Below are 11,773 nucleotides of genomic sequence, written 5' to 3'. Positions count from 1 at the left end.
TATTTATGCGTTTGACCTTGAACAAGTAAACACATGACTCCTAAATATTGTCCTACCATTGTGGAAAAAGAAAAGGAATATAGGAGCAAACAAATCAGACCATAACATTTGTGCATATATGTGGACTGTGGTTGATGTTAGGCAGTGATAGGCTGATAGCAGCACTAGCAACTTTCACTGTTTTATCTTCTCCAATAATTTCTGTTGCCTTTAGGGACTGAACACTTGCCAGCGAAACAGCAATGGCGGCGGCAAGAATCATGGTATCAGCCAGCAACACTTTAACGGCTTCGCTCCTATCGAAAGGTCCATTACGAAGGCCCAACAATTTCAGCCTTTGCTTCAGAAACGGACCGGTGCAAAAGAAGCGTCTTTTCACTTGCAGTGCAATCTACAATCCCCAGATTCAGACTATAGAAGAAGGACAGCCCGAAACCCTAGATTACCGCGTGTTTTTTGCAGACAATTCCGGCAAAAAGGTAAATATTTGTCTCTACCTTGACAGTGGATTTCTCATTATCGGGATATTGTAATCTGGAAATTTCACTATTCTGTGAATGAGCCTGAATAGAGCGGACTAGTTACAGAGAATCACTTAGCTTTGGCCTCTAGTAGCTTGGATTGAGATGTAATCCATTGATGGATTGACACACTGATGAAATGCCTAATCGCGAGATTTGTTATCCATGAAATTTATTCAGTGAGACATTTCCACATTCTGTAGTTTAACATGATCCGAAGTAGGGAAGTCAACGATAAAATCCATTTAAAAATAAGTAATTGCTTGAAAGCTGTGAGGATAAATAGCATATTCATCTTTGTTATTTGTTAGCGTTTACTTCGTGAAAAAAACAGAGCTTTTGGTCTGTCTAGTTACAATAGTTGCAACATATTATATCATGTCTTTGTAATGTGCAGATATCCCCTTGGCATGACATACCACTACATTTGGGTGATGGTGTTTTCAATTTTGTTGTTGAGATCCCCAAAGAATCAAGTGCAAAGATGGAAGTTGCTACAGATGAGCAACACACTCCTATTAAACAAGACACAAAGAAGGGGAAACTTCGATACTATCCGTAAGCCTATTATGCGACTTTTCTACATTCTTTTAGTATGTTAACATTGTCAGATGTAATTATCTTCTCGCTTTCCTACCCATTCCGCTTTTAGTTGGCGTGGGATTTGACCCAGCCATCTGCAAGCAGTTGTCTTTATGCTTCTTGGTTTCCTACCCATTCCGCTTTTAGTTGGCGTGGGATTTTGACCTATTGTCATTTGCAAGCAGTTGTCTTTATGAGTTAACTGCAGTTTTCTGTGGGTCAATATGTTTAGGTCTGTTACATATGCTTTTTGTTAAGCAACGACCGATACAGTCGCTCTTCAATCTTAGACTGATGAGATTTGTACCTCACTGATGATGTGTCGTCATAGCTGTCTGGAGTTGTCTAGTTTCGGATGTTTTTTTTTTTTTTTTTTATGTTATGCATTTCTTATGCATCTTTCAGATATAATATTCACTGGAACTATGGATTGCTTCCTCAAACATGGGAAGATCCTACTTTTGCGAATACCGAAGTTGAAGGGGCATTTGGTGATAATGACCCTGGTATGGTTGCAATAGTTCTAAAAAGTTAACAACTTTCTTCTGGTCCATCTATCAAAACAAAAAGAGTAGAAAAAACAATGGTGTTAGAGATTGTCTTATTTAGTTGAATCTCTCTATGTTTTTCTCATTTGTAGTTGATGTTGTTGAGATTGGGGAAAGCCGAGGTAAAATTGGCCAGGTTCTGAAGGTCAAACCTTTAGCTGCTCTGGCAATGATTGATGAAGGAGAACTTGACTGGAAAATAGTTGCTATTTCACTAGACGATCCAAGAGCTTCACTTGTTAATGATGTTGATGATGTGGAAAAACATTTTCCGGTAAGTTTGAAGTGCAATAAAGCTGCTATCTTTTGTTGACTCTCCTTTCTCTCGCACTGATTATGCTTGCGCAACACATTTATGCATCACTTCTCTTTCTCTATCTCTCGCTTTCTTTGTTGTGCTGTGATATGCCTCTTCGGTTAAAGATAATTATCTATCTCCTTTTCAATTTTCTGTTATTACCTCAGACTTGTCTTGTAAAGTCTTCTACGGTTACTTTATCATTTTTAATGAAGAGTGGTTAATTTATCATAAGAACCAGCTCACTAGAGCTTGAAGTCTTGATCGTTTCCTAGGAACATCGATAGAAATAACAGAGACTATATGCAAAAAATGAGTGATCTTGATATCTTTTGAAATTAGCTGAATACTTTGTAGGATTGAGAGGAGTTAAAGAAAGTTAGCAGTATTCAAGGTCATCTATCCAAAGCTATGGAAAAGCATTAAAGTTGTGATTATAATGGGAGACAGTAAGCACTGACATGGAGATCCTGATGAGTGGAAGCGGCCGTTATAGGATATTGGCTTCCCTATCAACTATAGTTCCACTAACTAAGAAATAGCAGAGGCATGCAAAATACTATATATATGTGAATCTTGCTTTTGTTTCCCCAACCAGATAGTAACATTGGTATAACTTGCTTCGTGGAGACAAATTTTTTTGTATAAATAGTGTTCCCATATTCTTTTTAGTCTCATTTTGTTACCTTTGCTATCACATTGTATGAAAAAAAAATCATGCCCATCTAGTAAGTCCTCCTTTAGATTATTGTGAGTTATATGATACCTCTAACTGCTGATAGTCACCTTCCTGTTTGAAGTAACTGTGTTGTCCCTAATCTCACTGTTTGACATGTTGTCGAGAGAAACTCTATTCTGGAATTTCACTACTCCAGATGTTTGGCACATCTTATCGCTACTGATTAAGATTCTTACTGTTAATATCAGTATACATGTAATGATAAGTTTTAACGTTCTTGATTATGGTACTAAAACATAGCAGTGATTCCACATAGAGACTAGTGGTCCACTTTAATCTGCTGAATGAAGTTCCTTAGTTTCTTGTTTCTCTTCTAGAAGGAAGTAAATGCTCTTGAATGCTAACACTACTAGAGAAGCAAGCCTGTTTGAGAAACTGTGTTTTGAGTAATGCCCACAACATGATGCCGATGTGGGTTGAAACTCTGATCTTTTGGTCACAGCATCTCAGTCTAATCATCTGAGCTAAGCCTTTTCAATTCAATTTTTCTATTATCGTCCTTTCTGCTAGCAGTAGTAGTGAATTGAATCAGTGTGTGGATTTTTATTAGGTAAGCTCCTTATAAATTTCCTGTTAACTTGTCAATATTGTTTGAACTAATTCTGTGAATTTTTCAGGGCACTCTCACAGCAATCAGGGACTGGTTTAGAGACTATAAGATACCTGATGGAAAACCTGCTAATAGGTTTGCTCTTGGCAACAAGCCAGCAAACAAGGTAATTGCTTTCACAGGAGTTTTTGGTTGAATGTGATGCATTTGAAGATCCTTGTTTCTATTTCCTCTTAGTTCTTTCAAACAGAACTAACATAAAATTTCCAACAGACTTGATAGTTATGTTTAGAAAATTGGCAATTGGTTGATTTGCATGCCCATTATGTTATATAAGATGAATCCACCCTCTCCTGCAGTGGTTTCATATATAACTGCAAGATCCTGCAATTGCTTTTGATAAGTGCAGCACATAATGACAAAGAAATAATTATATTGGTAAATAGTAATTTTTATAACATTCTATAGGTTTCCTTCTATGGGATAAAGAGGTTTAGTCTTTGTATTACCGTTCTCCCTTGCTCTGGATGAGCATGCTAATGATCGTTTTACCTTGCACTATCAGGATTACGCTCTTAAGATTATTACGGAAACCAATGAATCTTGGGCAAAGCTGGTCAAGAGATCAATCGCTGCTGGTGAGCTTTCACTTGTATAAATGCTGATTAATGGAGAGCTTAAGCTGGCTAGTTCTCCTGCCTGTAACCTAAACTGGACATGGAAATTGTCCCCATGATTGTACTCTTTCGTCTGGGGTGGAAGCCAATTCATATTTTTAAGATGACTTCTTGTTATAAGCTACTGTTTTTCATTTATCATCAATAATTTTGTTCATCCAGTAGCATTTGTAAGTTATCCAGAACGAAAACAAGTGTATTGACATATGATTTAATCTTCATTCTCCAGATGCATCAGTTGAAAATTAGAACTGGGTCTACCTTTAGCTTCTTGCAATGTTTTATCAATTCTAATGTCATCTAAATATCAAATTTAAGAGAGTTATGATATTTAAAGAATCTTTTGATTTCGGACCTGATAAGAACAAAATCGACAAGAAGTCATCCTATTCCCTTTTTCTCTACTAATCTAAGGAAATTAGCAAAAAATAGAGCTACAGAAATGAGATACAATATAATGTGGTCAATTATGAGGTATGCTAACCTTAATGCTGAAGTTACTTTTGATGATTCTCACCTATATGAACAAATTCAACTACTTCTCTTGATGGATTTGCAACATTATTTACACAGAGATAAGAATCAAAGAATTTACATTAAGCCTCGGAGGACAGAGTTATATGGTACATGTGCCAATGGGAGGTGGCAGGTACAAAGGTGAAATAGTCGAGGTACGTGCAAAACCGAGCCCAAAAACAACCATTATCAAGAGAAAAAGAACCAAAGAATTTACATTTCATTTGTCCAGTAGCAACACAACCAAATACTAGGAGGATTCAACAGGGACCTCAATTGGTTCATTACTTTTCTCCTTGAGCAATGGTTGTGACCTTGCTCTCTCAGCATCACTTATTTGATTGTCACTATCTTCGTTGGATCTATCTACACTGTGAAGAAAGATGCCTACACATAAAAAGTGCATTAAAAAATATCATAACCACCCTAAATGTATTGCCAATGACATCAAGTAGGACTCATTTCAAGGATAAAGATTTGGATTCTGAGGCGTTCAATGAGAGTACAATATACCTAAAAACCATATTCCAGCCGCTATAAGTAGAACTGATGTCAACATCAAAGCAGTGACCCTCCAATTGTTAATGTGATCCTGTACAAGAGAAAACATAGGAGCATATTGATCAATGTTACCAAGAACCATAAAATGAACGACATAGTTGCAATTATAACTTTTACTACTGCTACACCCATAATTGACCTTTTCCAGAATCAATTTAACGGTTAAACTAGTTATTGGAAATCATCCTACAGGCTTCATGTCTTTCATGTACTATAAGTTGAACCGAATATTTTCTTTTGACAAGGAACTCTATAAGTTCAACTACTGATTTTTTGTTCAAACAAAAGCAGCTTGCACTTCCACATTCTTGTGACTATTGGAGGAGAAAAGAAGATTATCATGGGAGAAGAAAGAACAATTTTGCACTAGTAAAACATGGTTCCCTTTTTATCAAAGCCACCATATTTCAGATTGTATGCTATTTTATTCACTGCTATGTGAAGAGGGAAGCAAATTCATTTTTTTCCTTATTTCCATCGTTATTCATTATCTGCTAAAGAGGCAACCACTAACTGATGATTCGAAACAGCACAATGGGAACAATCACTAGGCCTCTTCCCTCTACAAAATATTATGTCCTCACAGAACTTCAAAACTAGAATGTTCGATAAACAATGAAAGCGGGCTGAATGAAGCTTTCACTGTTCTCTGCCGTCGGGGGGTACGAATAGCCTCCATCCGCAGGGAGGAGTAAAACTTCAGTGACAATGCTGCAGATAGCCGGCACACCACAACAAATGGTAAGGCTTGCTTGCAATGTGTGTATATACAAGAGAAAAGGGAAAAAAACAAAAAGGGGTTTTGGGGGTGGGGGGGCTTAGTCGGAGAAAGGAATGGGAAGGAGTTTGCCAGAGAAAGAAATGGAGAAGAGTATGCTCAAGAATCAAATTGAGAGGAATAGCCCGAAAAAGTGAAACAAAACAGAGGATCTGAATGATGAGGTTAGGAACATTAAGGAAAATAAAAAATGGGGACAACACTAACAAGTATCAAAGCCATGTATAACATTAGCAAAGCTCGTAAAAATGTGTGTCTGTATCTTTTGAAACGGAAAAAAGAACTCTTGAAAGAGAGAAAGATATAAGTTGCAAACAAGATCAACAAGCAAGCTCAAACCTGGACAACCCCCACAAGAGGAGAGGAAGGAACATCACCAAATATGTGGATTGAAACAGTAGACATCGCCATAGCCAGTGGTCTCAAACCTGGATTGACGGAATGGAGACAGACATAGTTTACAGGGCCCTGCAGTCAGATGCTTTAATGTAAGATGAAGTAAAGCTCGAAACAAATAGTATCAACCCTAAAATACAACGAATTATACATCTTAACAAAGTGAAAGCCAATTACTCTTTTGAGAACTTCCAAAGAACGGAAAAAAGGATGTATGGGGGATATGATCAGTCATCCAAACAATTTTGTTAGTTAAAAAACGTTTTTTTGCCTAAAAAAATGACACACTTCATCACATTTATGTATAATATAAAGTAAAGGAACCGAGGAAATTAGAGAAAAACCATTTTGCAGAAAACATTTCCAAATGTTAAACTCCATTGAACTAGTGTACAAAGAAGTAGACAAATTTACAATAAAGAGTACTGGATTAGATTAATAGAATTACCTGTGTTGCAAATACAAGCAGTTCTCCTATTGCAAAAAGAGGGATGAAAGCATATAAACTCTTAAAACAAAAGGCAGCAAAGCAAAATATTGCTCCAAGAAATGTTGCCACTGAGAGAAGCTGCATTACAAAATAGTGACATCATTAGCAGCAGGGTTTTGAAGGATTCAAATGAAAACACCAGAAGAGAAGATATGTCATTAACATTAAAAATGAACATCATAGATCATCCTTCTAAAAGCGGCGAATTTGAGAAGATTGAAACAGGGTGCAAGATTTGTACAAGTCAAAAGAATCAGTCCTTCTTTGATAATTTTAACCCAGATTGAGAAACTCTTGTTTGTTTTATACTTAGCAAAGAATGAATAATCTTCACATTGGACACTGGATTAAATGAGAAATATTTCTAGAGATTCAACAGAATCTTAGGAACAAAGTACCCCACCTTAAAGGCATTGGATATTGTGGATGTCATTCGATCCAAAACAAAGCCTCCGGCCAAGGTTCCGAATATTCCAGATATAACAGTAATACCTCCAAACATCATGTCTGCATTTTTCTGCAGTAACACCAATTACAGATCAGCTAACATGTACTTAATGCTTTTGTGATATTTGATTGGTTCACGTAAAGCTGAACAGCATAACCAGATGATGCAAAACAAAAGAATGTCAGTGGACGAGGCATGATCAAATTGAGCTCATTTCACTGGTACATTGAAACAACAACATACCCAGTGTAATCCCACGAGTGGGGTGGGAGGAGGTAGGATGTGCATAGACCTTACCACTGCCTTTGTGGGGTAGAGAGGCCATTTCCAATAGACCCTCGACTCAAAAGGAATGTTATTGCTCACTTGTACAAAGCAACTTCCAAAATGTGTAACCAAGGACAGTGAAAGAGAAAAATCAACAGAATAATGCAAGCATAAACTTAACCCTTGAGAATATTTGTGAAGCGGGATAGTGGATCTGAGAGCTTACCATATGGTATATGTAATAACCAGCCTTGGGTCCCCAATAGGAATATGCACCAATTACAAAATTATATGCTATGTATCCTGCAAGAAACCACTCAAGTTGAGAATCAGAGTAGAGAAACTTAAATAAAAAGTTCAAAGAATAAGTGAGATCTCTTTATTTCAGGAAAGACATCCAAAAAAGGTTCATCAACATGTTCCAATATTGGGATCCATAGAAGAGGTAGCATGAAAAAATTGAAGGTAACAAAAGTTAATAGAATACCTAGGACATTGATGACATAAGTCTTTTCAAGATGAAGCGTTTTTAGATCCTTCCAAAATCTTGCCAACTCATTCAAATTGCTAGGAGCACCTTTCGAACTGTAGGAAGGAGAACAAAGCAAGAAAGAAGTCAACTGAGTGAAAGCAGAAGACATATTGCTCATACTTAATCATGTTTGCCGGATGGGTGATAGATCTTGGCTGTCTTAAGACCATCAATAAAATCACAACTTTTATGAAGGTTCCTTACCCATCCTTGGATTCTTCCCGTGTTGATGACAAACCATTGCTACAATTCAAAACAGCTGCATTAACGACAAGAGTTAGGGTCAAATAATGGTTCAATCGAGAAAACCACGACAAGTCAAGTGCCTACAGGACACCTAAAGGGGGGAAAAGCTAAGAGACACTGCCCAAGTTCACAGATACAAAGCTATTGCTTACTGTTCTTTCACTTCAAGTATCTTCGTATCTAGTGGAAGTAAATGAAAAGGATCAAGAGTAGATCTTTATTTTAATTTCTCCACACAACTGTTTGTCAACGAAGCACCTAACCTACTTCCCAACCAATTCAACTTATATTACTAAGTAGTATATTTATATCAAGCCATACAAAGAATGTTATCAAGCTGATACAAATGGAAGAACTGCAAGCTGGCACACATTTATTTATTTTTGGGCTATCCTATACTCCTTTAATTACTACAAAAGATAATCATGGACAAACTCCAAGTAAAGAAACCTAGAGAGAAGCTTTCCATTTTAGCAATTGAGGAGTTCCACTAAGCCCCTAGTTCTTTTATCCATTCAACTATAACAATTTAATATTTTTCTTTTAAAATAAAGATTCTTTCCAACACTATTTTTGTTCACAAAGTAACTAAGTAGAGCACAGAGAAACTCCCAATGACAAAATGCCAGAGAAGGTAGGTCATGCTGAGCAAAAATGATCAAAGTTAGGACAAGAATCACACTACTCTGTTGCCTAAGTAGACAAACTGAAATAGACATTTGTATGATAATAGGCACTACCTTCTTCTGGGCAAGCAGTCAGAGGAGAAGTTAATGGTTTTTTTGATCCGATATGAGAGAATCCTGTATAAACATTCAAAGAAGTATCAGAAAATGCATACAGGATAAGACCAAAAGACTAATTTACTGTTACCTTTTAATTGCAATGGTTTCATAAATAAACCTAAAACTGCAAAGGGAAGCATTAGTAATGCCTCAATCCAAAATGCCCAACGCCAGCTAAGATGATTGCCAACCTATCAAAGAGTGGAACATTAGTAAAATTTAGTATGAATAATAAATCACATTCCACAAGAGAACATTAAACTTGACCGCTGAAGAGTGAATTTACCAGTCCACCATATACATAGCCAAATGCTATACCAGTTGGTATACACATGTAAAATATTCCCAGCCATGCTGTTTTCTGGATAAAAGAAGAGAATTAGCATTCACAAAGTATACCATATGCAAAAGCATCAAGAGATATACCAAGCAGCAAGTTGAAGAAGCATGCAAGAAACAAGTGATTGCACAAAAGATTTTCAGTTTGATGTTCAATGGTGAATTGGAAGCACAAAAGATTTCACTTGCTTTTTTAAAAAAAGAAATGACGACCTGCATAAAGCCTAGTCATACTTATTTCCAAACAGCAGGACAACAACAAAAAACTAAGCTTCAATCCTAAGCTAATCAGAGTTGGATATATGAATCCTCATTATCCAATTCCCTCCATTTGAAGCAGTTTCATCTCATTATTCAGCAGTTTAAGTTCTCTAACACTAGAAAACGCAATAGTCTAAAAGCCAAAGAAGCCATCTCAATAAAGTAACTAGATAAGTTCAGTGGGTCAAACAATATAAAGAATGACCTCAGAAGTTGCTTTAAGCACAGCAGGGATATAGTTTTATCAAGCCTAAGTCTATTAACTTAAATTTTAAGAGGAATTGGAATCGCCCCTTTATCAGGGAATCCAGTAATTCATGGACTAGGTAATATCTTCTTTATTGGGGAATCTAGTGATTCATGGACCCTAGGTAATATGGGTAAATATTCCAGCATCTGAGAGAAAAGAGTTGACTCACTAATAACATCATTTGTTGTCTTAACACCACAAGTGATAACATCCAAAGCCAATTCTAACAATAATAGCCTTTTTATAACATCCAAAGGAGCGATCAAACACAAGTTCGTGAGGAGAGCCAAAAAGGCTTGCCTCATAAATATGTATATGTGCTTGTGACGTCAGTATTGGAAGAGAATATGGAGCCAACTAGAAGAAAAGAGATTGAAATTGTGGCTGCAAGCTTGAAATCATGTCCTCAAAAGGCAGGAGATGCAAGATTGATGTCTCAAAGTTGAGGTCGTGGACTGAAATTTAAAGCCGTGGCCTTGAGGGGTTTTCTGATCCATGGCCTCACAAGTCTGGTGAGATTTTTAATTATTTGGGGGTGAGCTATGTCTGCACACTTTCGAAGGAACTATAAATAGAACCCTAGACTTATTTTGAGTTAGTTTTTACCTTTGGAGAAGTCTAATTTTGAAGGGCTTAGCCTAATATTGACACTTTCTAGTCCTAGAGATTGAGAGGCAATCCATGGGATTCAAAAGAGAGAGAAGGAACATTTGGTGTCCTATGCTGTCATCACTAACCATTCCACCTTTACTCTTCCGCTTTCACTTTCTCTCCACTCCTACTCCTGTGGCTTTCCTTCCGGTTTCATTTCAGGCCTCCTCTGGTTACTCTGTCCCTGGGATCCCTTTCTTCCCCTTCATCTTCGGCAAAGATGGTGAACTCAGGGCCTATTCTCTATTTGATTCTCCAGGCTAGTGGTCCCTTTTGGCCTGGCCATGAGTGAATGGGACCTCATATTCACCGGGTAGCCATATTTGCATGGAATTACATCATTACATTAGTTAGCCTTTTTCTTTTTTAAGAAAAGAATAGCACTCTAAGAGTAGAGATTGTATCCGAATTTTTGGCCTAATTCTTCTTCTGATGATCGATTCAACCACTGATGAAAAAGATATACCTTGATTATTATATTTAATCTCTTCAACAAGTCCAGTAATAACGGCCATATTTTTCCAATTGATCTTAGTTTTAAAATTGAGCTTGAATCTTTAGGATAGAATTTTTTGTATGAGTTCATTTTGTTCTCCCTCTTGTTTCTTTTATTTCTCTGGATTGATTTTATCTATCTTCCTTTCTATTGAATCGTGTTTGGAATATTAATTAATAGGTTCTTGCAAATCTGTTTGCGACTGAATCTAATTATATTCTTATCTGATTCTTCCTTGATTTAACCGTTATTGTCTTTGGGTTTGAATGATCATAAGTGATAACAAGGATTCAAGTTAGGTTAAATATTTGAATTTGTGTTTTTCTAATGTGTAATTCAAATTCTACCGATTATGTTTTCTTTCATAGATAGCTTCACATATTTGTTTGCCACCACTACTCCATGAGCTTTTCAGCAAGTGTACTACAAAGGTTGCTTTTTTTAAGGTCAAGTTTTATTAATAAAGTACCAAGATGGTATTATAAAATACATGACTTCCTAGAATACTGTTTTAATAGCTTTATTGGGCCCTCAGGAAGTTGATTAAGCACAGATATTGCATAAGAAAGATCTTAGTACTTACACATTGCAGTGTAATCAGCAGAGAATGAAACAGGTGTATAAAAGAACAACCATTATATTAGTAGCAGTATTAAATGCGAACTCTAGTGGAAATTATCAGTCACAAAAAACATAAATGTTAAAAAAACAGACCTGAGCAACAGGCGCATTATCATCAATAAAAGGAGCGGCAAGGCTTATGAAAGATGCTTCACCAACACCCACCAGCCTGGAAAAGAAGAAATATTAATGTAACCGAAGATACGCTCCCCCCCCCCCCC

At 36.7% G+C, this 11,773-nt stretch overlaps 2 protein-coding genes across 3 annotated transcripts in view; one reads left to right on the top strand and one right to left on the bottom strand.

Annotated features, from left to right (window-relative positions):
• The first annotated feature begins 88 nt into the window (after positions 1 to 88).
• Positions 89 to 4,163, top strand: LOC107003942 (soluble inorganic pyrophosphatase 6, chloroplastic-like). Its single transcript, XM_015202184.1, has 6 exons — positions 89 to 479; positions 919 to 1,079; positions 1,509 to 1,609; positions 1,744 to 1,925; positions 3,306 to 3,404; positions 3,804 to 4,163. Exons 1-6 carry the CDS (start codon positions 243 to 245, stop codon positions 3,894 to 3,896), a joined length of 873 nt encoding a protein of 290 aa, XP_015057670.1. The 5' UTR covers positions 89 to 242; the 3' UTR covers positions 3,897 to 4,163.
• Positions 4,164 to 4,435: 272 nt separating this feature from the next.
• Positions 4,436 to 11,773, bottom strand: part of LOC107003932 (probable sphingolipid transporter spinster homolog 2) — a 10,849-nt gene continuing 3,511 nt past the window's right edge. For both annotated transcript variants that reach the window (XM_015202177.2, XM_027918697.1), the window contains exons 5-16: positions 11,646 to 11,721; positions 9,221 to 9,295; positions 9,023 to 9,125; positions 8,890 to 8,952; positions 8,108 to 8,162; positions 7,859 to 7,956; positions 7,598 to 7,674; positions 7,060 to 7,173; positions 6,615 to 6,734; positions 6,110 to 6,238; positions 4,945 to 5,023; positions 4,436 to 4,818 (exon numbers count right to left, since the gene is read on the bottom strand). In XM_015202177.2, coding sequence (XP_015057663.1) covers positions 4,682 to 4,818; positions 4,945 to 5,023; positions 6,110 to 6,238; positions 6,615 to 6,734; positions 7,060 to 7,173; positions 7,598 to 7,674; positions 7,859 to 7,956; positions 8,108 to 8,162; positions 8,890 to 8,952; positions 9,023 to 9,125; positions 9,221 to 9,295; positions 11,646 to 11,721 — 1,126 coding nt within the window. In that variant the 3' untranslated portion in view covers positions 4,436 to 4,681. The remainder of the gene's footprint in view (positions 4,819 to 4,944; positions 5,024 to 6,109; positions 6,239 to 6,614; positions 6,735 to 7,059; positions 7,174 to 7,597; positions 7,675 to 7,858; positions 7,957 to 8,107; positions 8,163 to 8,889; positions 8,953 to 9,022; positions 9,126 to 9,220; positions 9,296 to 11,645; positions 11,722 to 11,773) is intronic.

The sequence above is a fragment of the Solanum pennellii genome, chromosome 1, assembly GCF_001406875.1.
Source record: "Solanum pennellii chromosome 1, SPENNV200".
In the NCBI taxonomy this organism is placed as follows: domain Eukaryota; kingdom Viridiplantae; phylum Streptophyta; class Magnoliopsida; order Solanales; family Solanaceae; genus Solanum; species Solanum pennellii.
The sequence above is the reverse complement of the archived record's forward strand: the minus strand, read 5'-3'. Positions and strand labels throughout refer to the sequence as shown.

Coding starts and splice junctions, on each gene's coding strand:
- LOC107003942 (XM_015202184.1), top strand. CDS start 243: ATGGCGGCGGCAAGAATCATGGTATCAGCCAGCAACACTTTAACGGCT. Junction 480..918: donor CAGACAATTCCGGCAAAAAG/GTAAATATTTGT, acceptor TGTAATGTGCAG/ATATCCCCTTGGCATGACAT. Junction 3,405..3,803: donor GCAACAAGCCAGCAAACAAG/GTAATTGCTTTC, acceptor TTGCACTATCAG/GATTACGCTCTTAAGATTAT.